General features: G+C 68.8%; 2 protein-coding genes across 3 annotated transcripts in view; one reads left to right on the top strand and one right to left on the bottom strand.

The window, feature by feature from the left end:
* Positions 1-18933, top strand: part of TSNARE1 (t-SNARE domain containing 1) — a 47457-nt gene extending 28524 nt beyond the window's left edge. For both annotated transcript variants that reach the window (XM_045860708.1, XM_045860709.1), the window contains exons 9-12: positions 1888-1960; positions 2987-3069; positions 15860-15965; positions 18808-18933. In XM_045860708.1, coding sequence (XP_045716664.1) covers positions 1888-1960; positions 2987-3069; positions 15860-15955 — 252 coding nt within the window. In that variant the 3' untranslated portion in view covers positions 15956-15965; positions 18808-18933. The remainder of the gene's footprint in view (positions 1-1887; positions 1961-2986; positions 3070-15859; positions 15966-18807) is intronic.
* The window catches only part of LOC123833008 (basic proline-rich protein-like), a 176079-nt gene that overhangs the window by 40801 nt on the left and 110359 nt on the right, over positions 1-24919 (bottom strand). The gene's annotated exons all lie outside the window — the stretch shown is intronic.

The following is a 24919-nucleotide window of genomic DNA, read 5'->3' as shown; positions in this document are numbered from 1 at the left end:
AGAACGACCGTGTGGTTCCAGCGTGCGCTGAGTGGAGGTGTCTCTCGGTCTCGCCCCCACCCTCCCTCCCCTCGCCCTGGGCCCATGCCCAGCACGTGGCCCCCCCCCACCCCGTGCAGGCCCCCGGGCAGCCTGGCCTGGAGCTCAGGCCCGGGGCCGAGCCAGGACCCGGGCTGGAACGGGGTTCCCACCTGCGTCCCGGCGGGATCCAGACTTCTGCCGCACCCTCCAGGAGGCCCCACCTGTCCTCGGTGGCCTCCGTCAGGAGCTGAGGCCTGGCCCCCAGGTGCCCGGAGGTGACCGGACGGACACTTGCCCGTGCTGCCACCTGGGCCCAGATGCTCCCACTCCATGCAGCCCCCTGATGGTGAGGCAGCTGGTCTGTGCCCCTTCCTGGGCACCCCCTTCTGCGGGCCTGCCCCTCGCTGCTTGTCCCAGACCTGTCCTGCTGGGAGCCGGGGGGTGGAGCCTGGGGGGTGGGGAACCGGGTGCTGCCATCAGCGAGTCTGCAGCCGTTTGGAAGGTCACCTTGACCCCTGAGGGGGCCTCTCCTGAGGCCCAGGACGGGAGCCAGGCTGAGACCCTGCGCCACGTCCGGGCCACTCCAGGTCACTGGGTCAGCGCTGCTCTGGACAGCGGACTCCCGGGGCACTGGCTGCGTGTTGGTGCTGAGGCCCGGCCTCTGGGCAGGCTGCGGTGCCCGTAGGTGGGCCAGACCCTGCCTGGGCCGTGCCACGAGCCCTCCCAGGAGCGGCCCCCCAGTGACCCGGAGGGGCAGGCTCTGGCGCCCATGACCTGAGTCAGGTGCGTCAGCCTCGGCTGTGAGCACTGCACGTCCTCAGGAGAACCCCTCGGCTGTCTCCCCGCGTGCCCTCTCTGTGGCTGCGGTGCCGGCCGGCGTGCTCGCCCACGGCGCGGGCAGGCGGAGGCCGCCCGGCAGGCTGCGTGCTCCCTCCCTCGCCCACCTGCTGCAGCCCCAGGGCCTGCGCCCGGGGCCCCACCCTGGCCACCGCCCTCCCGGCCGCGGCCCCGGTCCCGCAGAGCGGAGCCCAGTAATTGAATTACAATTGATAGCGTGCGTCAGTGTAAGATCACGCTAATTGCTTCATTTCCCAGAACACTCCTAAAAAGAAAATGGATTTCCCCGTAACACTTCGCGCGGGGTGAAGCGACCCTTGTGGAAATGAGTCCGGGCTGCGGAGTGAGCCGCAGAGCCGGCGAGGGGGCCGGGGCCGGGGCCGGGGCCGGGCTGGCCGGCGGGAGGGGTGCGGCCGAGTTTCTCTCGGGCACTGGTGCCGCTCTGCGGGCAGATGGGGGGAAACGCCAGGGGCCAGCACGGCAGGCGGGGTGGGGGTGCCCCAGGACCCCTTGCTCCAGGTTCAGCTCCTTACGCTTCACCAGCTGATTCATGGGGCCACCCGGTGTTGGGACAGCAGTGGGGCTATTGTCCGGAATCCATCCGTCTACCTACCCCCACCGGTCCTCCCACCCCCTCCTCCCCCAGGACTTCCTGGGCGGCACCTGGCAGTGGCCTGTGCGTGGGGCTGGGGGCATGGAGGGGAGGGCTAGGACTCCCCAGTCAGGGGGCTGCAGTCGAGGACGGGCAGGGGACGTCTTCGGGGCAGGACTGTGACCCTCCGGGGGCCGCCCCGGGTCCTCGGTACCCCGTGGGGAGCTCGCGGCCCCGGGGTCTGTGGAGAGTTTGGGGTTGGCGTTGGGGTCAGGAGACAGGATGCAGATCCCAGCCCTGTCTCTGACTCTCGGGGTGACCCTGGGCACGACCGCGGACTATCCCGGTGGTTGGCTCCGGGCACCCCCGAGGGCCGCGCCCTTGGCCGCAGCCCCCACAGCCCCAGGCACCTGAGGGCCGCCGTCTTGTCCCCGCAGAGCGACGTGCTGGACGTGAACCAGATCGTCAAGGACTTGGCCTCCGTGGTGTCGGAGCAAGGAGAGGTCGTCGGTGGGTACCCGCCGTCCGCACCCCTGCGCCCCGCCCTCTGGCCCTCTCCCTGGGGGAGGGCAGGGCCCAGGGCGGGTTCCAGGAGCTGGGAGGCAAGGTTGCAGGGAGGAAACTTTGGGGACGAAGCCAGAGGCGGGACCAGCTTCCCCTGCAGGACCGCGGAGGGGACAGCAGAGGTCGGCCTCATGGGGCTCGCAGGCACCGCACATGCCTCTGGCAGGGACGCAGAGCTCCGGGTGGGCGGGCCGGCACAGAGCGCCCGGATCGGCGGCGGGGTGCTTGTGCACCCATGGGCGTCGGTGATGGGGCAGGACCCTCTGTGGGCGGAGCCAGAGCCAGCGTTGGGGTGCTGCAGGGCGGGGTGGCATCCCAGGGACCCAGGAGGGGCTGGCACTGGACTGTGCCCAGACCGGGCTGCGTGGGGGGAGGGGGGTCCGGGTCCCTCAGAGCTGCCCCGGCCGACCTGGGGCCCTGTAGAGGCCCGAGGGCAGTGGCCTGGGGCCGGGGAGGCACCAGTTACGGGCCCCGCCGGCGCTGCACCCGCCCACCTGGCAGCCCCTCGGGCTCCGCAGGAGGGAGCCGGGGAGCTGGCCTGCAGGGCGGGGCTCTGTCTGTCTCCGGGGGGTACTGTGCAGGCTGAGGCCTCCCGGGGCGCGGCACCTGACCGGCAGCCAGAGCACTCACCCCCAGTCGGTGCCTGGACGCCCCGGGTCCGTGTGGAGCGTGTTCCAGAGCAGCTGCGGCGGCTCCATCGAGACGCTCAGGACGGGGCTGCCCCGTTTCAGGGGCTGAGGCCCGGCCAGCAGAACCCTAACCGCCGGCCTCCACCCTTTCCTGAGTGGGCCGCCCTGCCCCGGGGGCCGCCGCCGTGCCCTCGTCCTGGCGGCTGGGGCCCCCGGCCTGTCTCTGCAGCCTCTGACTCTCGGGGGGCGGGACTCCTCACTGGACCTCAGTGGCCTGGAAGGGGGGGATGCCGGCCACTCGCCCCCTGCACCCAGTAATGGCTCTTGTCGTCTCGGTTTGCAGACAGCATCGAAGCCAGTCTCGAGGCTGCGTCCTCCCACACGGAGGCCGCCAGCGAGCTCCTGGCCGGGGCCGGCCGGCACCAAGTAAGTCAGTCGGTGACAGGGGTTGGGGAGGGGCAGCCTGTGGCCCCTGGCCCCCCTCCTGCCCTGTCCCTGGAAGGTCCAGGTCCTGGTCTCTCCCGAGAGGGGCACACCCCAGGGCCTGTTCTGAGCCCGGAACGACTGGTGTGGGGGAGCGAGAGGAAGAGGCAGTGGGATCTTCGCCTCCAGGGTGGTCACTCCACCGCCTCCGAGTGCACCTGCCTGGTGAGCACCCCCCCAGCTGCCCGGTGGACGCTGCAGGGCGAGGAGTGCACAGCCTGCGGAGCGGCGCCCACCTGGGGGTGGGTTTCCCTGTGGGGGGCCCGCAGGGCCAGGCTGGGCCTCCCCAGGAGCCCCACACGCTTGCTGAGCTGCCCCTGCAGAAAGCTCAGTGGCTTCTCCCTTTTCCTCAGAGGGGCAAGCAGGGTGTGGGGGTGGGGGTGTGCCAGCTTCCTGAGGGTGCAGGCCCTCCGCTGCCCCCGCTGTGCGTCTGCCTCTGACCTGGCCCCCGGCTGGAGGCTGGGAGGCTGGGAGGCTGGGAGGGGCCCACCGTGGGGACAGCAGCGCTTGGCTTGGGGCAAGGTGTCTGGCTCAGGGCGTGTGAGAACGTGTACCGTTCACCTGGTCCCTCAGACGTGGCCGGGGCAGCCTCGGGGGCTGGCCGCCAGGGCCGTGCTGGGCTGCAGCCGGCACCGGGCTCGGGCCCTGCCCCCGGCTGGGCCCCGACGCACGAGCTGGGCCCCTGGAGGAGCGTGTGTCCAAGGGCGGGGTGGGTGGACGCTGGGCCCGGGGGCAGAGGGCCCCGCAGCGGCCGGGACAGGCACGGCTTTCTGGGCGAGTGTGCGCTCCGTCTGGGAGGTCCAGCAGGTGCTGTCCTGGCAGCAGGGACAGAGGCGGGGGCAGGGGGCTGTCCAGGCGGGCTCAGGACACCCCAGGCCAGAGTGTGGACGGCTGGGCGGGGCGCCACGCCGGTGGGAGTGGGGGTGGGGGTGGGGGGAGGGTGGGCCGACGATGCCCTCATTCCCTGTGGGCTTTGGGGAGTCAGCTCTTCCTGGAAGGGGACTCTGGCTGCCTGGGGTGGGGCCGGGAAGGGGTGAGGCGCGGACCCCAGCAGGGGTGTGGGGGAGCGGGGAGCTCGTGGAGGGGAGAGAGTGCCCTCCCCCAGTGCCGTGCTCCCGCCCTTCCCACGCCCCTGCCTCCGCCCTGAGGGGCGGGCCACACCCGGCTCCTCGACAGTGTGGTGCAGGAGGGGGGGCACGGCACCCTCTGCTGGCCCCCCATTTCCCTGTGAGTGGCCTTCAGACTCAGAAGTCGGGGGAGTGCAGGTGTCGGCTGCACAGGACCACCGGCAAATGCCGAACCGGCAGAGGAGGCTGAAGGGCCAGGGCCCTGCCTTCAGGGCGCGGCAGAGGCAGGGCCGGGGGTCACCTGTGCCCCAGCCCATGCCCACAGCCTCCAGCCCTCCGAGGGCAGCAGGTCCTCCACCCCAGACCCACCCCCCCGCCTCGGGCCTGGTCCTCCAGGGCCTCCCAGAGCGGAAGGTGCAGGCTGCACCCGCAGGCGAGGCGGACCCGTCGGCAGCCCAGGGTCTGCCAGCAAGCCCCGCCTGGGGGCGACGCCGCAGCCACAAGGTGGCTCCCTGCACGGGCACCGGGGCTGCCGGCCAGAAGGATCGGTGGGCGCCTGGGCATGGGAGGAAGACGTGAAGGCGGCGTTTGGACCTCGGAAGGAGACGAGATGTGAGCAGGAGCAGGCGGCAGGGGCAGGCGGCAGGAGCAGGCTGTGTCCAGGAACGGAGGGCCCCTTAGCGGGCCCCTCCTCGGGGGCTCCCCCCCCCGCAGAGCCCACCCGTGTCTCGGAAGGCCGGGTAAACCCCGGTCCAGGTGGGGGGTGGGCGCCTCTCGTCCAGGTCGGGCCCGCCGTGGGTGGCCTCCACCTCGTTGGCCGGGAGCAGCGCAGCCGCTGGTGTTCCGGGCCGGCCCTGCCCGACCCCTGCGCCGGTCCCCGCTGGGCCCTGACCGCGGCCAGGGCTGGGGTACCTGTCAGGTGCCTCCCCTCGGCCAGGCCCCACAGTGAGCGCTGAGGCCGTGGCCCCGGCAGAGGGGCGGGTCCTGCCGGGGCTCGTGCTGCTGCAGGAGGCGGTGCCGAGCCGGTAAACACACGCTTGGCGGCGTCCGGTGCACCGGCCGGAGCTCGGCAGCGCTGTGTGTGGTGGCGTGTAGCAGACAGGACAGGCCGTGTGGCTGCCAACACGTGGGGGCGTGGGGGTGGGCTCGCGGAGGCGAAAGGAACAGTGCCGGGGGGCGCCGGGCGGCCACGCCAGCCGCGGGCGGACGGACCTCGCCGCAGGGACGAGCGCGTGTCCCGGGAGCGCCATCAGGGGGAGCCCTCCGCGCCCGCGGCCGCTCCCCGGGAGGACGGAGAGCCCTGCGCCGGGACACACGTGACGGAGCAGCTCGGATACGACGCACGCGGCGGAGGGAGCCGCTCGTGGGAGCAGGAGGCTCCGACAGGGGCGCGCGGGCGGGGACTCAGGGAGAGTTCGGCGGCAGTCCGCGCGGGGCCGGCGGACGCTCCCCGAGCCCTGTCGTGCGGCGGTGCGCCGGGACGCTGACACGGTTCCTCAAAGTGTTTTCTAATTTTTTTAGAAGCCACTTTAAAAAAAAATTATGTCCTTGATTTTTTTTAAGATTTTATTTATTTTTTAGTTTTAGAGAGGGAAGGGGGGGAGAAAGAGAGAGAGAGAGAGAAACATCAATGTGCAGTTGCTGGGGGACCTGGCCTGCAACCCAGGCATGTGCCCTGGCTGGGAATCGAACCTGCGATGCTTTGGTTCGCAGCCCGCGCTCAGTCCACTGAGCTACACCAGCCAGAGCTAGTATTTTTTAATTTTTTGGTTGCCGTCACCGCACAGTACTAGTTTGGGTTCGGATGCACCAGGCTGGGGCTGGACATTCATACGACTCGGGCCGCGATTCCCCGGGGAGCCGGGTGCCCGCCTGACACGCTGCGCGGTCTTCACAGATTGCCGTCTGGGTTCCCTCCACCGCGTTCCACACCCCTGGGTGTCCGACCGCCCGTGTGAGCCCCTCCCCCTCCCCTTTCTCAACGCCCCGCCCCGCCCCGCCCCCCGGGGCCCACCGTTGGTTCTGGGTCCGGGAGTCGGCTCCTGTCTCGTGCGCTCGCCCAGTTTTCAGACCCCACGTGTGAGCGAGCGCGGCCGTCCGCCACGCGTCTTTCCCTGGTCGAGCCCGCTCGGCTCGGTGCCCCTGGGTCCCCCGCTGCTGGCGCGGAAGGCGGAGTCGGCCGAGCGGAGACCCGCCTCGCGCGCGCGCGCACCGCTCTGTTCTGCCCGCCGGTCCGGCCACGGGCGCGTCGGCTGCTTCCGCGTCTGGGCCCCGCGCTCGGCGCTGCGGGGGGCGCTGCGGCGGGGGGGGGGGGCGGGGGCGCGCGCCTTTCGGAACGAGCGTTCTGGGTTTCTCCGGACGGACGGACACCCGGACGGGGACTGCTGGGCTCTTTGTCTCCTTGTCGCCTTCGCTTTCAAGTCCGTCTCTGTCTGCTGTTGGTGTCACCGCGGCAGCTCCTTAAATCTCCCCATTTTCACGGGACAGCCTTTCCCGTCTGCTCGCGCGCAGGCTCCGCGGCCCCCGTGGGAAGCGAGCCGCGCCGCCGGGGCCGGCCTGTGTAAAGGGCTCGTGTCCTTGCCTGTCCGGCCGGTGAATGTCCCCTGATTGGGTCCTTTGTTCCACTGACACTTCGAGTAATTGTCAATAGGTGTGCAGTTATCGCCATTCTGTTATTTGTATTTGTTATTTTTTCTTGTTCTTCAAGTGGCCCCTTTAACAGTTTTTTGGTAACGCCGGTTTGGTGGTGGCGGACTCCTTCAGCCGTTTCCTGTCTGGGATGGATATTTACAAAGTCTGATTGCAGCCCGGGTCGTCACGCCGGTGTCACGGGCGTTCAGAGCTTCGGAGAACGGGGGCGCAGGAAACGATGTGGGTAGAAAAACGTGGCCACGAGACACCAGCAGCAGAAAAGTAAAAAGCGCCTCGCACGTCTGGGAATTCAAACCCAGCCCCAGAGAGTTCAGAGGTCACGGAAGGGGGCGTTGCCGGCGTGAACCGGACAGACGGGAAGCACGGCGAAGACGCCACCCCCCCATCCGCGGGTCCTTGGGAGGAAATCTCAGCCTCGCGCGCCCCTGCGAGACGGGAGAGAGCCTGGCAGTGAGTGCCTTGAGACAGTACAGAGACGACAGTGAGGCGCCGTAGAGTCAGCCGGGGAAAGCAGCCAGAAGGCCCGGGAGACGGAGCAGAACTCGGGGCGGGGGTGGGGGGCTGTGACGGTCTCCGCGAAGCCGACAGCTGCTGCTCCGGGAGACCGTGCACACGGACCGCCCCGCGAGGTCTGACCCAGGAGGAAACGAGCGGGAACCCGGAAGTGACGCGAGTTCCGGGGGCAGTTTTATGCCAACGGAGTGGGACACTGGGGGACAGTGGGACACTGGGGGACGAGGCGGGCGGGCTCCTGGGAAAGCGCAGCCCGCGGGCGGGGACGCGGTACCTTCGTGGGGGTCGGTGGTCCCCGGCGTCAGAGGGGTGGCGTCCGCGGGGAGCGCTCTGTCCGGCAGGTGCGGGAACCCGAGGGAGACCCCAGGGCCCTGGGGTGCGGCCTGCCCCCTGGCGGGCAGAGGGCCGGTCTGGCTCCAGCTTCTCTAGAGAGCAGGAGGAGGGGAGGCGCCCACGTGTGTGATCCGGGGTGCAATGGGACGTGCCGCTGGTCTCACCCCAAATAAAACGTTAGTGAGCTGTCAGGTCATGCGTGACCGGCCTCTTCGGGGCTTGTGGTTTAGCAGGGAGACCAGACAGTAGCCGCCCCGGTACCCTGTCCGGCCACCAGACGGACTGGGACCGTGTTGGCTGTGGCCCGGGCCCTTTCCGCATACAGACAGGTGTGGGCGCCTGCACACGGCTCAGGGGAGACCCGTGTGTGTGTGTGCGTGCGTGCACCCAGTTGTGCAGCACGCCCTGTGCAGGTGTGTTTACTGTGTGTGCGCATCGCACGCACTTGCGTGTTTGCAGGTCAGGAGCTGGGTGCTCACCCACCTGCCGGCAGTGTTGGGGGCGCAGCGAGGGGTGGGGGGCAGCCAAGAGCACAGGAGGGCTTTTCAGGGCTGGGGGGCGCTGGGCTGCAGGAAGTGGCAGGAGCTGAGAGGAGAGTGGGGGCCGGCGTGGGGGCAGGGGGGAGCAGCAGCACCCCAGATGAGGCCTCCAGCCCTGAGCTGAGCCCGGCAGCCGGGAGGAAGGGGTGTCGGGACACCCCCACAGTCCCTGTCCAGACGCCTACCAGACAGGCCCCTCCGCCCGGGGTCCTCGGGGCCCAGACCCTGCCCACAGGTGCCCGTGGGTTCTCACCTGGCGGGGGCAGCCTCTGGGCTCCTGCTGGGCTGCAGCCTCCGTCCCAGACGGGGCGTCTGAGTTCTGTGCCCGCAGGGGGCCTGTCCAGCACTCCTGAGCCTGGACACAGGGTGCCGGTGGGGTGCGGGGCGGGGGTCCCGCAGGGGCTCCGCTGGTGGGCAGCCATGGAGCAGTCCCAGGTGCTGAGCCTCTCCAGGCCGGCTGTGCAAGGGCCCAGCTCCCGGTGGGCGCCTGCCCAGCGTGCGCCCTGCTCCCTGCTCTGCTGGCCGGGACCCTGGCCCCTCGCTGCAGAGGGGCGTGGGGGCTGGGCTGGGAGGGGGGGTTGCCTCCTCCGGAGAGAGGTGACGAGGGGACACCGCCCACGGCAGGGTGATCTGGGGATGGGTGTGTGCGTGGGAAGGTCCCTTTCAGGCAGAAACAATGCCATTTCAAAGCAGAGGGGAATCGGGGCTCATTTTCAGCAGCTGTATGCAAATCACATGCAAATGAGGCTGTTTTCTTCTGAGTTCAGAGAAACAGTGTTCTAGGGCCCATTAGCCGGCACCTCGTCCGCCTTCCCAGGCTGTGCCCTCCCCTCCGCTCAGCACAGGACCCCGCCCTGAGGCAGAGGGCCTGGGTCCGGGCCCCGCCCTGCTGGTGACCCCGGACCCCGGACCCCTCGGGGCGGCTTTGAGGTCCTCGTTTCCCCGCCAGGGCACTGTCCAGCAGGCTCCGACGAGGGGGCTGCCCCCCAAAAGTCATGGGGGTGAAGGCCAGGGGAGGCAGCGCCCGCCTGATCTGTGCGGTAGGGAGGGAGTGGGGGCCCCTTCCCACCTGAGCACTGACCGCCAGCCCCCCCCCCCACCCCCAGTCCCCGTCTATGCGGAGGAGAAGAGGCCCAGAGAGGTGCAGCGACCTGCCCGGGTCGCATAGCCAGTGCGGGCAGAGCCGGATGAAAGCCCGGCCAGCCTCCCCCGCCCCTGGCGGCCCATGAATTAGTGACCCGGCCGCCTTAGGAGACAGAACGGCGTGTCTGTTCACCTCCTGACGGCAGGGCAGAAGAACAGCAAAATTAAACCCAACAGAGCGCCCGGGCGTCGGACGGGCTCTCTCTTGAAGCGCGTGCTCTGCGGGTCGAAGGATGCGGTGGCCGGCCGGGGGCGGCACCCGCCCGAAGGGGGAGCCGCTGGCCCTTCTCCTGGGCCGGGCTCTTGGGGGCTGCCGTGTGCTGCTGGAAGGCGGGGTGTGGGGCGGTGCCACCTGGGATGGACCAGTCCGCACGCCCTGGTCGGGGAGCTATGGCCCCCTGGAGCGGCCCGTGCCTGTTTGCGGGTGCGCGGGCCGTGGGTGGGAGGGTGTGGGCGGGAGGAGCCACCCTCGGCCACTTCCCAGCCTCCCTGTCCCTCAGAGTCCCTTTCTGCCCTTTCCTGACTGCGGTTTTGGGGGACTTGGTTTCTCCTTCGGAGCCCTGGCCACAGGGCATCGCCAGCTGCCACGGAGTCCCGGGCAGGTGCCCTTGTGTGAGGCCCCGGCACAGGCTCGGCCTGTGACCAGCAGAGGGCTGACCGTGGGCGGGGGCCGGGAGTCTGGACGCCATTCCAGTCGGCCACCTGGGCGTGCCTGCGCTCCCGTCCCGGTGGCCCTGGCCTCAGCCTGCCACCAGGGCGCCCCGGTCCCTGCACGGTCCGGGCTTGAGCTTCAGCACCAGGGACAGCCCCCAGCCGGCTGGGTCCAGGCGGAGGCCCAGGGAGCTCTGGGTCACCCTGGTCTCCCTGCAGGGGCGTGGGAAGAAGGGGGCGGTCCCTGAGGGTGGTCTCTAGGGGGCCTGTCCACTCGGCTCCCACCAAAGCCCCCTGAGGTGCCCGCTGTGGAGGCGGAAGCGGTGACCGGCCTGTGGCCGTGCGGTGTGGCTTTGCCGCCCTGACCCAGGTGCGGGTTCCCGGCCCCTGGTACTTAGCCACTGCGGCGGGGACAGCCCTTGAGAGCTCGCCCTGGTGCTGTCGGCAGGACCGATGGAGGCTCTGCAGGAAAGCACAGCGAAGGGGACACATGTGACCCGGGAGTGTGACTGAACCGCCCCAGATGCCGTCACCGCAGAGCCAGGCTCCCGCCGCGCCCACCAGGCCTGGGACGTCAGTGGCTGTTCCCCTGTCCCGTGGGCCAGCTGAGTGGGCCTGGGGGGGCGTGCCGGCAGCTCGGGGTGCAGCGCAGGCCGGCAGAAGTGCTTGGGGAGGGGCATGTCAGGCCCCCGGAAGGTGGGGGGACTTTGTGCTTTTGATTCGGAATCGACCGGAATCGACCAGAATCGACCAGCTCTGCCGTGTGCAGACGCCGTCCCACCGCATCCTGGGCGAGCCCCGGGCACGGCCCAGCGCCGCCTGGGACCCAGTCTCCTTGACCCCGGCTGAGGGCCGGGCTGCCTGTCTCCTCAGAGGACAAACAAAGGGCCAGAGGAGCCGTGTGCACTGGTGGCCCGGGGGAGCTGGGTGGGGGGAGGGGGCACCAGGGAGGTTACAGCCAGGCTTGGAAGGGGGCTCTCGGCTCCGGCTCGGGGGCTGACGTAGCTGGAGCTGGTGCCTGGACTGTGAAGTTCGTGGGGGCCCGTGTGGGAGCCCAGCCCTGTGGTCTTGGGGGGTCACGTCACGGTGGTGTGAGCTGTGCACAGTCAAGGCACGGCTCGTCCTTGGTGGCCGGCAAGGATGGTCCCCAGGTGGCCCCGGCCGGCAAGAGGGGCCACCCTCTTGCCCTGGGGGTGGGGCGTGTCCGGATCTTACCCTGGACCGGGTCAGGCGGCTCATCGTGGGGGGCGGGGAAGCACGTGGCGTCGGCGGGCCAGACCTCAGGGCAGGCCAGCGCTCAGGCCGCGCCGTGTGGGGTAAGGGACTCGTGTCTGCAGAGCCCTCGCCGGCCCCAAGCCGCCGTTTCTGGGCTCGTTTCCTGGCCCGGCGTCTGATTCCGGCACGGGCCGCGCGGGCCGACCCCGTGCCCCAGGAAGTGTGACGAGGGGACCTCCATCACGTCAGCCTCCTCCGGGCCCGGCAGGACCGCCGGCGTTCTCGGCACAAGACCCCGTGGGGCTCACCGGGGGGCGGTCCTCCCCGAAGGTCGCGTCTGCGGTCGCTGCCCGCCCGTCGGGACGCTCAGAGCAGCCGGTGCCGCTCCGACCGGAGCCTGCGGGCGAAGCGTGTCGGTTGTCAGTGTGGGGTGGGGCTTTGCTCGTCTCAGCGCCCTGGACGGGGCCTCGCTGTGTGCGTTCCTCCGAGACCCGCCCCTCCTCCTCCTCCTCCTGAGACCCTCCAAGTGCTCGTTGGTGCCAGAACTCACTGCCGTGGGTGCTGTCCTCTGTGGGTGCTGTCTGCCATGGGCACTATCTACTGTGGGCTCTGTCCTCTGTGGGCTCTGTCCTCTGTGGGCGCTGTGGACTCTGTCCTCTGTGGGCGCCGTCTGCCTCAGGGCAGGGGAGGGCCCTCCTCTGTAATCTGCACTTAGCGCCGGGGCCGCTGGGTCGGGCGTGTGGACGGTCCCCTCCCTCAGCTGGCCCCGGGTGACCCCCAAGTGGCTGAGTCGTCGCGTCCGCACCGTCAGCACCTGAGTGCTGCTTCCCAGAAGTCCTGCCGGCAGAGCCCGTAATTTTTGCTAGCTGGCGGGTGTAAAGTAGTACCTCACTGTGGTCTTCATTTGCGTTGCCCTGGTTACGAATGCAGCGGAATCTCTCCTACGTTTGTATGGGTTTTCTTTGCTGTGAGAAGTCTGTTCGTGCCTTGTGCCCGCTTTTATAGTCAGCCTGTCCGTTCCCTCCTGTGGCCCGGAGGACAGACACGCGCCCGCACACACGTGGTCCCAGTCGGGTTTGTCACAGGTGCCGCTGTCAGCCTGAGGAGTCTGCTGGGGGCTCGAGGGAGCTTCTTTACAGACCTCGGGGGGCGTCCTACACTTCCACTGTGTTCTCACACCCTGTGGGGTGATTGTCTGGTGTTTCTCCTTCAGTCTGTCAGCGGGCTGACTGCCGTGTGTAGGTTTTCTAACGGTGAACCACTCGGGAGTCTGGGGGGGACTCAAGTGGGCCAGGGCCAGTCACCACCATCATCACCACCATCACCACCACCACCAACACCATCACCATCACCACCACCACCACCACCACCATCACCATCACCATCTCCACCATCATCACCACCATCACCACCATCATCACCACCATCACCATCACCATCACCACCATCTCCACCATCATCACCACCATCACCACCATCATCACCACCATCATCACCACCATCACCACCATCACCATCACCATCACCACCATCACCCGTACCACCATCATCACCACCACCACCACCACCACCATCACCATCACCACCATCATCACCACCATCATCACCACCACCACCACCACCACCATCACCATCACCACCATCATCACCACCATCATCACCACCATCATCACCACCACCACCATCACCACCATCCTCACCACCAGTCGGTCCTGTCTGGTTGGGGGTTTGCATCCCTGTGGGCCCCCGTGTCACACACCGGGTTGGCTTTTTTTCTGCTGTGTGCATGGCACATGCCCTCCTGTGCCAGCAGACGTGGGGCCCCTGACCTGTGTGGGGCCGGTGTGGGCGCTGCCAGGAAGGGGCGAGGCTGACGAGGCCGCAGCCCTGGTGCCGGAGAGAGACCACGGGGCTCCCGTCCCCCCCCCCCCGGGGAAGAGACAGGGGGCGGGGGACCTGTGCCATGAAGGAGATGTTGTCAGATCCTCACGTCCTGGGGCCAGATGCAGGGGCTTCCCCTGGCAGGGAGGGGCCGGCCCCTGCCGCTCTCGGTGAGACACGGGGGGACCAGGCAGAGGACACGACCGAAGAGGGGGGACGAGAGGGCAAGTGACCGTCTGAGGGGACCAGCCCTCCGCCCTGCTCTGACGCTCGCCCCGAGGAAGGCCCTGGCGCTGCCGCCCGGCCCGGCACAGGGGCAGCGGCCTCGCCGCAGATGCCGCCGGAGAGCGGTGTCTGCTGAAGCCCGTCCCGGGCGCAGCGCCTTCTCCTGTCCCGCCCGGGAGGGAGCCCCTCCGGGTGCGACCCTCCCCCTGGTGTGGACGTCCCTGGGGACCCCAGGGACTCCGGGCGTCCCCCCCGACTCCACGAGACCCGACCGTCAGCGTGACTCGTGTGGGAGGACACCCAAGCGCGGGGACTGGTCACCAGCTGGTGCTCGGCGGGCGCCCGTGTGTCCGTCCTCCGGGCCACGCAGACGGGACAGCTGCGGCCACACCCGGGACCCTCCCCATGTGCTGGTGCCGGCTCACGGAGCCCCCAGGAGGCTCCCTTGTCCTGACCAGAGAGGGCAGGTTCTGTCCTTTCGGGCGGGACCTGGCCGGGGGAGGATGACGCAGGAGCATTCGGGCAGCCCCTGGGGCACAGGCCCCGGGTTTTGCACCAGACTCTGGGGCCCAGCCAGGCCGTCAGGGACCCGGGGTCACCCCACAGAGTGCTCCGTCCGCCGCCCGGTGCCCTGTCCCCGGGACCCGGAGTCGGCCCTAAGCCAGCCCGTCACTGGGACTTCCAGCAGCAGAGCGTCTGCCCCGACAACCCCAGCCTTTGTGAGCCGCCCCGAACACACGGTGTTTCTGAGGCAAACACTTAAGAAACAACCTTTTTTCCACGCCCAGCTACCCAAATGCTCCGATTTTGAATAATTCTTTTGAAACGGAGTCTAAATATATACAAATAGATATTTCTGAAATGCCATGTATTCTGAATACATTTGCACGAGAAGCAGGTTCTGAGGAAGGGGGTGAGGCCGGAAGCTTCTGAGGGGCGGCAAGGGCCCCCCCAGTGGGGCAGAGGGAAAGGGTCCTGGGGGGGTGGAGGGACGGGTCCTGCACCCGTGAGCCCACCCCGCCCCACCCCCTAGGAGGCCCGGGTGGGGGTCACTGCCCTTCTCTGAGCTGCTGGGGCCTGGCCTGGGTGCCGGAGGGGGGCCCTGCGGATGGTGGGGCGGGAGCCTCACTGCACCTCCCTGGCACCCTGCGCCCCCCCCCCCTCTGCTCCCCATCCCGATTCTCCCTGGCTGGGAGCCCCTGCCGCTGGGGATGGGCCCCAGGATGGCCGTGTGTCTGTCTCCTGGCCTCGGTGAGAAGGCACCTGGGCCCCCTAACGGCGGTGCTCACAGTTTGGGCCGGGGCCCGAAGGGCCGGCAGGAGACTGTGCTCTGGTCTCCGGCCGCGCGGCGGGCGGGCCTGGGGTTGCTGCCCCGCCCCGACTCTCGGTGGCGGTGACGGTGACGGGACGGTGAGCCCCTGGGACCACAGCCTCGGTCCCCTGGTGGGGGGCACCGGTGGGAGGCCACGGGACCGACAGCCCAGTGTCCGCCCCTCCTCTTACCGTGGCGGGCATGGACCCCGAGGGTGGCGCCCGCAGAGCCCCCCTCACGGACCCCACGGCGGGGGGGCCGCCTCGCTCCTCTTGCTCGAGTCTCATCTGCTGCCGAGTTCAGGGCGGTCGTCGGCCACAGGGCGCCTCGTCTTCACGGGTCCGAGTGGGCAGGTGCAGGCGCCGAGCTGGGCGACCGGGGCCAACTGTGTGCCGAGGGACGCAGGGGCCCGGGGGCCCTCAGGCAGCGAGGAGCATCCAGGCAGCCGTCCCGGAGGCGGTGGCCCTCGAGCGGGGTCTCGGGGGGGGGGGGGTGGGGTGGGCAGGAGTTCCCTAAGTGCAGGGCGCAGGCGGCGGACAGGAGGCCGTGCAGAGGCCCCGCGGGGCTGGGGCATGGGGCAAGCCCGGGGCAGCCCGGGCTCAGCGGGTGGGGCTCTCCTGCGGCGGTGAATTAAGTCACCGGTCGCCTCACCGGGCGCTTCTGACCCGGCACAGGCAGCAGGAATCGGGCCCCGATCCAGAGTGTCACTCCGGTTGCACACGGAGCTGTGTGTTCTGTCTGCGAGGCCCTGACTGACGGGCCCAGGGCTGGCTGCGTCAGTAACGGCCACGACGACACGCGGGAGGAACGCGAAGAGTGTGTGGTGACGATGGCACGCCTGGGACTTGCCGGGCCCCAGCCTGTGCACGCCCCACGCACCACTTTAGTTAAGGATCTCAGAGGCCCCTCTGCCGTCTGTGGCATCACCCTGTGCCCACAGAAGCACCCACGGCACTGGGAAGGGCCGTGATAAGACCCCCGGGCTGACCTGACTGAGAACCACAGCGGGGCTGGCTGCCTCTGGAGCCGGGCCAGCCCCTCCCTGCGGCCTGGCCCAGGGCTGTGCTCCGGCGACCGCACACGCCAGCCCAGGGTGGGCCCAGTCGCCCTCGCGCCACAGTCCCCGGCAGGCACGAGCCGAGTCCCCCCTGGGATGGGAGGCTGGGGCCGAGACACGACAACAGCCTCCTCCTCTCTTCCAGCTCCAGAGACGCAAGGTCAAGTGCTACTTCCTGTCCGCCGGAGTCACCGTTCTGCTGGTCATCGTCCTCATCATTGCCACCTCTGTCCGAAAGTGACGCCGCCATGGTGAGTGCCCCCTGCCCCCACATCACCCAGCCTCTGTCACTGACTCGTCCGTCTTCCCGTCCGTCCTCGTTTCGTCCCTCCACCCACCCTCCTTGGTGTGTCACCCACCCTTCCATCCATCCACCCATTCTCTGTCCATCCACCCATCATGCACCCATCATCCACCCATCACCCATCCTCCACCCACCCACCCATCCTCCATCATCCATCATCCACCCATCCATCATCCACCCATCATCCATCCAACACCCATCCTCCATCCATCCTCCATCCATCCTCCACCCACCCACCCATCCTCCATCATCCATCATCCACCCATCCATCATCCAACCATCATCTACCCATCATCCACCCATCATCCACCCATCATCCATCCAACACCCATCCTCCATCCATCCTCCATCCATCCTCCACCCACCCACCCATCCTCCATCATCCATCATCCACCCATCCATCATCCAACCATCATCTACCCATCATCCACCCATCATCCACCCATCATCCATCCAACACCCATCCTCCATCCATCCTCCATCCATCCTCCATCCATCCTCCATCCATCCTCCATCATCCATCCATCCACCCATCCTCCATCATCCATCATCCACCCATCATCCATCCAACACCCATCCTCCATCCATCCTCCATCCATCCTCCACCCATCCTCCATCATCCATCATCCACCCATCCATCATCCATCCAACCATCATCTACCCATCATCCACCCATCATCCACCCATCATCCATCCAACACCCATCCTCCATCCATCCTCCATCCATCCATCCACCCATCCTCCATCCATCCACCCATCACCCATCCTCCACCCACCCACCCATCATCCATCCATCCAACATCCATCCATCCTCCATCCATCCATCTATCCATCCACCGACCCTTCCTCCTCTATGTCAGGTGACTCAGCAGTGACCAGGGTCAGGGCCCCCAGTGTGTGACCAGGGTTGGGGCTCAGAGTGACTGGGGTCTAGACTGAGCCTGTGTCAGGGTTGGGCCTCCTTGGTCCTGGTGGCATCTGGGACAATACAGGACAAGCCGGCTGCCCCTGGTCTCCATGCTGGGCCCCCCTCCCCACTCAGGGAAGGCCAGCTCTTTCCAGAGGCACCTCAGGCCACTCGCGTGGTGGGGAGGTCGCAGGTGAAGGTCTCAGGCCAGGCTCAGCATGCGGGACAGGGAGAGGAGTCCCTGTGATTCTGCGTCCCCCCCGCACTGCCCACGCCTCCTGTGGGTCTGGGGAAGGACAGAACCCCACCCCATCTGCATGGCCCCGAGCCTCAGGGTGGAATCCCGGCCTCGTGTCCCTGGCCAGGGCGGCCGGCTCCCAGCCGCGGGCCGTGTGGACCAGGTGGGCAGACTGTGGCACGATCGCCTGGCGTGAGTCCCGGCCCTTTTGGGAAGGAGGTGGGGGTACCTTGCAGAAGGAGGGAGCACTTGGGATGCGGGGCCCCCACCCCACCGTCCCGGGCGCACGGCTGCAGCGTCCGTGCCCTCACGACCTCTCTCCACGTTGGACATGGTGGCCGCGGACCTGTCTGCGGACCCTGCGGGACGTGGGCTCCCGGTGGTCACGGAGCACAGCACAGGACGCGGGAGCCGGCCCGGGACCCTGCTCCCTGCCGGCGTCGCAGGCTGGGCCTCCGGGGAGAGGCGAGCAGGGTCTCGGCAGGGGTCAGGGGCTCTTTTCCCGCACTCAGAGATGTGAGGGCCCCGTGTTTCCTGAGAGCCGGGGGGCATCGGCCTCTGGGCTGCCGGCTTCCCTCTGGGGAGCCTCCTCCCTGAGCGTCTGCCCGCGCGTGTCTGTGTGTACACATGACGGTCGTCCTTCCGCAGTTGGTCCTGCTGGGATGCAGGGGCCTGGCCCCGCCTGGGGTGCAGACACGGAGTGGGGGGGCGCGTCCCCCGCCGGTCCTGGCAGAGAGAAGGGGTTTGCTGCGGAGGCGGGGGGGACAGGGCGCAGCCCCCGAGGCAGAGGCCGCCACACAGGCATCTGAGCATCGGGGCGCACTCGGCCAGAGGCCCCCGGGCACTCTCCCCACCCAGAGCGAGCAGTTTTGCTTCCGGGTGCTTCTCGGTAATTGCGATAACAAATTGAATAATTAAGCTAAGTCCACAGAAGAGAATTAAATATTAATTTCCAATAAGCTATGTAGAGCGTGTCGCCCCGCGAACGCCAGCAGAATGTGTGCGCACTGGGCGCTCCCCCGTCCGGCCCCGGAGCTGCCCGGGCCCCTCCCCGCTGGACTGACCTGCTCGCAGCCCCCGTCCGGGGCACAGAGGTCCCGGGGTCCGCACGTCTGCGCCGGGGTCTCCCCCGCGGCTGAGCTTCCCATCGGGGGAGGGGCCCAGCGCCGCCACTTGGCAGAGCGAAGGGAGGAGGAGAAAGTGACAGTGTGAGGGACACTGACAGCAATGGGGGAGGGGTGGGCGATGCCCCCCCCCCACAGGGCCCCGGTGGGTCAGGCGCAGGCAGGACTGTCGGGCAAGGACGGGCTGGGCGGAGCCGGGGAGCGAGGTGGGGGCGGGGGCAATGAGGCCTGGGCGGGAACTGACCAGGGCCGGGAGAGCCCACACGGGCACCGTTGGCCACAGGACCTGCCCTCTGCTCTGTGATGGGGCCCGCCTCCCCCCGGCCCACCCCGAGTTGGCCCACGGGAAGAGCAGCAAGGATGGGCCTGCTGCCGCTCTGGCGCCCCGCCCCCGCTTCCCGGGAAGGCTCTCGGCGGTCGGCTCCGGCGCAGGGCGGCAGGCGGGACAGGGCCAGGTCCCTGCGGGCCCGAGGCCCCTTCTCAGTGGAGCTGCCGGACTGACGGATCCCTTGTTCTGCAGGTCGACGCTGCCGCCGGGCCCGCGCAGACCCGGGAGAGCCCTGCGCCCGCCGTCCCCGCCCCGGCCCTGGCCCGCCGCCTCCGCACCGGCCCCCGGCTGAGCCGCCCTAATAAACTGCCTCCGCGTAACTGTGTCCGTCGTGGCTGGGAGGCCTCTCTCGGGCTCTGGAGGGCGGGGGGCGGGGAGTGTGTGAGTGTGAGTGTGGGTGCGTGTGCGCTGGGTGAGGTGGGACTCGGGTGTGAACTGGAGGTGGGGACGGTGGGGCAGTAACCTGCTGCGGCCCCGCCTGGCATGGGGCCCCGCCCCGGCCCCCGCCCCGCCCAGGGAGACCCAGCCCCTCCCCTGGAAACCTGGGCGGGGTCAGGGCATCTCCGAGGCCCCCACAGCCTCTGAGGTCCTGTGTTCTCTGTCTCCTGCTGCCCAGCCGGGGTGCGCCAGGAGTAAGGGGGTCCTGGCAGGGGAGCCCCTGGCCTGGGCTGCCCCAGGCTCCCCAGTCCTGCAGCGGTGAAGGGGTCATCGAGGAGACACCCCTAAACAGGAGGAGGGCGCGGGAGCCCCTGTGGGCCCAGGGGGCAGGAGGCAGTCTCTTTCCATGGGGGAGGGGCTGCTAGGCAGGCAGACTGGGGTCCCCACGAGTGTGGCGCTGGGGGGGTCCCCATCCACCATCTCGGGTCCCCCAGAGCTCCGGGCCTCACCGGGGGAGGGAGGGTGAGTACCCCTGGGGCCCGCGTTCCAGAAGCATCTGTGGGGTGCTGCTTCCTGCTCAGGGGTGGGCGGGAGCAGAGAGCCCCTCCCCCCGCAGCAGCCCGGACCCCCAGCCCTCTGCGGGGGGCGGGGCATGTGCAGTGTTCGGACCAGGCTGTTTTGTCCCAAGACTGCTTCAGGGTTTCAGAGATTCTGCGAAGCTCTTTCTTCCCCAGGGGCTGCCGAGGTGTGGGCAGCGCAGCCTGTGGGGGGGGGGGATGTGGGGGTGGCTCCCCCCACTGTTGCCACTGCACTGGCCGCCCGGCCAGGGCCGTCTGGAGCAGGTGCCAGGAGCAAATTGGATTCCACACCTCCACGGCAGGTGTGAGGGGCCGCCAGGACTGGCTGCTGCTGCTGCTGCTGCTGGTATCCGAGCCCAGGGCTGGCTCCGAGGGGAGGGCTGTGCCGAGGCCGGGCTGGCCCTGGGTTCGGGGGTGGGGCCAGTCCTCTCCCCTCGCTGGGAGGCCCGGGCCGGGTGGAGAAGGCACCGGGCTGGGGTCCCGGTGAGGCCTCCCGTGCAGGGGCCGCAGCCCCCCACTTCCCGGAGGAGGAGGAGGCAGAGCCCAGAGAAGGGGCCGGCACTGCCCCTTCCTCCCGCAGCCATGTGACCTTGGAGAGGGTGGGGGGCTGGCTAGCTCCCGGCCGAGGCACGTGGGGCCCCGAGCGCCCCACAGGCCCGCTGGTCAGCACTTCCCAGAGGCCCGGGCCGGAGCAGCTGTCCGGGTGAGGAGTTCGGGCTGGCGGCCGAGGGCAGCGTGGGGCCAGCAGGCGGGCGCCCGGGACCGAGCTGATGTCAGCGGCAGCTGCCACTGCCGGGCGGATTCGGCCTCCCCACCGAGGAGCGAGGTGTCCGGGCGACCTTCAGAGCCACCGCGTGGCCGGCAGCAAGGCCGAGAGCCACGTGGAGCAGAGGCCCGCCCGGCGGGGCCACCGGTGCGGGCGCAAGACCGGACGGGTTGACAGGACTGGCTGTAACTGCAGCGTCCCCTCCGGGCAGGAGCAGGGCTGGCGGAAGGAGCCCCGCCCCTCCCCCTCCCGGGAAGGCCCAGGAGACACCAGCAGGCTCCATCCCGGAGCCCCGCCCCCACCCGCAGGCCTCCTGGCCTCGGCAGTCGGGCCCAGCACCCGGCTCCTGGCTCCACGCCCCCCTTGCCTGTCAGCTCAGTGGCCCAGACAGATGGCCCTCGCAGCCCCCGCTGCCGCAGAGCCAGGACTGACCTCCAGGGCCAATGCCCCTGCCTTGGGCGGCCCCGGGGCAAGATGATGACTTGGGGGAGGACCCAGCTTTGAGGGGCCCCACCCCCACAGGCTCGCGCTTGGGAACAGGACCCCCGGCATGCACCCCAGTTTCAGGCGCCGTCCGTGGGGGCTGCTTCGGGGTGAGGGGGCCCCGAGTCTGCGGGCCCTCGGTGCTGCTTTGCTTTCTCGTCTTTGGAGACGGTGTTGGGGTCGGAGGATGAGGCTCCGGAGGCCCGGGCACAGCGGTTCCTGCAGAGGGAGGGGGGCCCTTGTCCTCTGCGGGTAAGAAAGGTCCAGCTACGCTTTTAGTGCATTCAGGCATCTGTCCACCCATCCATCATCCATCCACCCACCCACCCATCCACCCACCTACCCACCCACCCATAGACCCACCCTCCCACCCATCCACCCACCCACCTACCCATCCATTTACCCACCCACCCACCTACCCATCCATCTGTCCATCCACCCATCCATCTGTCCATCCACACACCCACCCACCCATCCATCACCCACTCACCTACCCACCCACCCATAGACCCACCCTCCCACCCATCCAACCCCCACATACTCACCCACTCAAGCACCCAGTCACCCACCCACCCATCCATCCCCTCATCGTTCACCCATTCGTTTATTCTCTGGACAGCTGCATGTTCTGTGTGCGCCCTCTCGCTGGGCTGGGCTCAGGAAGGAGACCAGGACCCCTGCTCCCCAGGAGCCCCCCGTGCGGTGGGCGTCCCACGTGCAAACAGGAGCCACCGCTCGCCCTGGGCGGCACAGCGGCGAGGTTCGCAGGAACAGAGGCGGCGCGGCGGGGGCGGCCTCCTAGGAGGCACCCCCAAGCTGCGGGCAGGGCAGGGCAGGGACAGGCGGCCTCCTTCCACCCAGAACCCCGGGCAGCCCTGCGGCGCCGGAGGCCGCCGGCCCGTGTGTGGCCTCTGGGAAGTGCCCAGGGCTCCCTCAGCCCAACCCCGCTCCCTGCCCCGGCGGGTCCCCAGTTTAAACACCCACACTGTTTACGTGCTGAGATGGTTCAACAAGGGACCATCTTGTGTTTGCGATTCAATTGACTATGATAAACGGTATTACAATTACAGCTCGAATGGATTTCTTTTTAATTTATTTTTCTCTTAACGCTCTCCTCCGTGGTAATTCCGAGACTAATTGTCCTCGCGATCACCCTCAGCAGCGAGAAGCATCATGAATTGCCGCGTCTCACAGAGGCCTCGGCCGCCGCTGCTGGGCCTCTGGGGCTCCGCCCCACCTCCCCTCGCCCCCCCACGTCCAGCTCCCCACTCCCTGTGATCCGAAGTCCCCACAGAACGCACCCCCAGAGGGGCTCCTCCCTGTGCCCTCGGTTCCCACGGGCTCAGCAGAGGGGCGCCTGCCAGCCCCGCCCTGGAACCCCCACCCGGGAGTGGGAGTGGGGGAGGCCCCTTCCGGCTCCGAGGGCCTGTGCCTCCGCTCTGGGTCCTTGAACACGCCTCTCTCCACGCCGGGCCTCAGTCTCCCCTTCTGTGAAGTGGGCCTGAGGGTCTCAGGGCCCCTGCAGCCGTGACGCTCTGTGAGTCTGTGTACAGTTCAGGGGTGGCATCTGTGTCTTTCCTGTCAGGCCCCACCCCGAGGCTGGGCTGTGGCTTCCCGGGCCCTCGGTCCCCTTCCCGTCTCTGCCTTCGGTGTCGTGCCCGGGAGCCCTTCCTGTCCTGAGCCACAGCTGCCCCGTGAGGTGCGTCTGCTGGTCCCCACCCCACCTTCGCCTCCAGCGGGGTCTGCTGGGGGCCACCTGGGTGTGCAGGTGCTGTGTCCTCACCAGCCCCCTTTCTGGACGGGCACCGAGGTGCCAGGGCTGTGGCCCTGCAGTGCTGGGCCGTGCTGGGACCAGGCTGGGTCCCCGAGCTGGTGGCTGTGCGGGCCGGCTCCACCGCCACCTGCCTCCGCATCCCTGGGGCCTGCTGGTGGCCTGGGGGGTGGCAGGGAGAGTCTTCCAGAGCCCCTCGCCCCAGCTCGTGGGTCTGGCTTGGCCTGAACAGCCCACCCAGACAGTTGCCTGTGACCCCTGCAGGCGGGGCCGTCAGAGCAGAGGGGCTGTGACCCACAGTGACCCCTCCGGTGTGCGAGTGTGTGCACACGTGTGTGTGTGTGTGTGTGTGTGTGTGTGAGACGAGGTCCGTTCTCAGGGCTGCGCCCGCCCCACACCCAACAGGCCAGCGGCAGTTCACGTCCGGGTCCGGGCCTCGGTTTCTAACGTGCGGTGTGGGGTGGACGAGGGACAGCAGTGTGGCTTTTACGCGGACCAGACGCCTGACCCTCGGACAAGTGTGGGGCAGGCGGTCACTCACCGCCTGTGGCAGACAGGGAAACTGCGGATCGGGACCCGGTCACCCTGGCCCGGACCCAGGGTCCGTGCCCCAGCGCTGCCTGGCCCCTGCGCGTCCTGGAGTCCGGGGCGAGTGGCTTCCCGCGGCCTCCGAGCGGGTTTGTCGGGCGCCCCCGGACCGGATGCCTCCGTGGGCCGGGCGCCTGCCCTCCCCCCACCTGACAGCTCTGGCACCACGGGGGCTGCCCTGCTGCGTGGGCACGCGGACCCTCGAGGAAGCCGGGCTGCTGTTCCCATCGCGGGCCGCGTCGGCGGGAGAAAGAGGAACCGGTAGCGGATGTGCCAGAGAGGGGTGTGGCCGAGCGAGGGGAGCCCCGAGCCGCTCCCGGCACTGCGAGGTCAGCCCGCGGGCTTCCAGAAAGGTCCAGCCTGGGGGAGAATGTCCAGCCTGCCGCCTCTGGCCTCAGGGCAGCTGCCGCAGGTGAGGCCGGCTGGGCCACTGAGGCCGCGGGGCTGGGAAACACGCTGACCCCATGGGCAGAGGAGGCCAGAGCCCCGTGAGGGCGTGGTCACAGCGGGCTGGGGGCGGGGCCTGTCCAAGCACTTGGTGTCCCTCCGCCACCTGTCATGGCGGCCACAGGGAGATATCACCCGTCGCATGACCTCGCAGTCGGCTTTGCTGGTGTCCACCTTGGGCCCTCGGCCTGCTGACCACCCGTGGCAGATGGTCAGGGGCCGCCCGGCGCGGGCCCGCACGCTGCAGGCTGCAGCCAGGACACACCTCCTTTGCGCCTCTGCTCCCGGGTGGGGCCGTGCGCAAGGAGATGCCGGGGCGCCGGGATTCGATGACGCACCAGGTGTTATGTGTGGGGCATGCCGGGAACCATCGATCCCTCGGGGAGACAGATCGGCTGAGAATCGGGTCATAGACCGGCTTGTAAATGAGATATATTGGATCGTGCGGGCAGCCTGGCTGGGCGTCGGCGCGAGGGGATGGGGCAGGTGTACGAGCCGGGAAGACTTCTTTCAGGCAGGTGGAGGGGCAAGCACCCAGCACCTGGGCCCAGGGGGAGGCCGGGGAACCCCGCTTCAGGGGGGCTGGGTGTTCCAGGGACTGGCCACGGCCTTAGCTGGGTCCCCTCACAGCCAGGAGTCTGAGGACCAGGGTCGGGGCTCAGAGCACAGCCCTGACGATCGCACAGTGACGATGCCCCGGACCCCGTGTGATCCCATTCCTCATCTCCTTGGCCCTTTGCTCCGTTTCGTAGCCGAACGCTTGACGGAGAATCCCGCCAGCGCACAGGAACCCTGGACCCGCCCAGGCCCCCGGGAGACAAGAGCTGTCGGCCCGCCTGTCCCCGCCGAGGGTCTCTGTCCCCGGGGGAGGCCTCTGGGCACCACCAATGAGCCCCCAAGGCGGGGCACCCGCCGGCGCCTGCCCTGGCTCCCCCTCCGCTGCGCCCCGGGTCTCGGTGACGAGATCCTTGGTCGGAATGAGCGAGCTCAGTGGCTGCTCACGTTCTGTGCTGCAGTCCCCGCGTGAAATATTTTTGACGTTCAGCATAAAACTCCCTGTCGCTGCCGGCAATGCAGCCGTCAGGACCTTGCCAGGAGCCTCGGCCGGCCTGTGGGCGGAGGCGGCCGGCCCCTGGCCCTCTCAGTGCAGGTGGGGCCCCCTCCCCAAGTCCCCCTGAGTCCCGCAGCAGGGGTTTGGGGAGGAGAACAGAGACCCGAAGGGAGACGAGTGGAGTCGAGGTTTGAGGGTGGACGCAACACCACGGTGTCCGTTTCCTTATTTCTGCCGTAACG

This window comes from Phyllostomus hastatus, unplaced genomic scaffold (genome assembly GCF_019186645.2).
Source record: "Phyllostomus hastatus isolate PE091 unplaced genomic scaffold, TTU_PhHast_1.1 phas_scaffold_21, whole genome shotgun sequence".
NCBI lineage: Eukaryota > Metazoa > Chordata > Mammalia > Chiroptera > Phyllostomidae > Phyllostomus > Phyllostomus hastatus.
The sequence above is the reverse complement of the archived record's forward strand: the minus strand, read 5'-3'. Positions and strand labels throughout refer to the sequence as shown.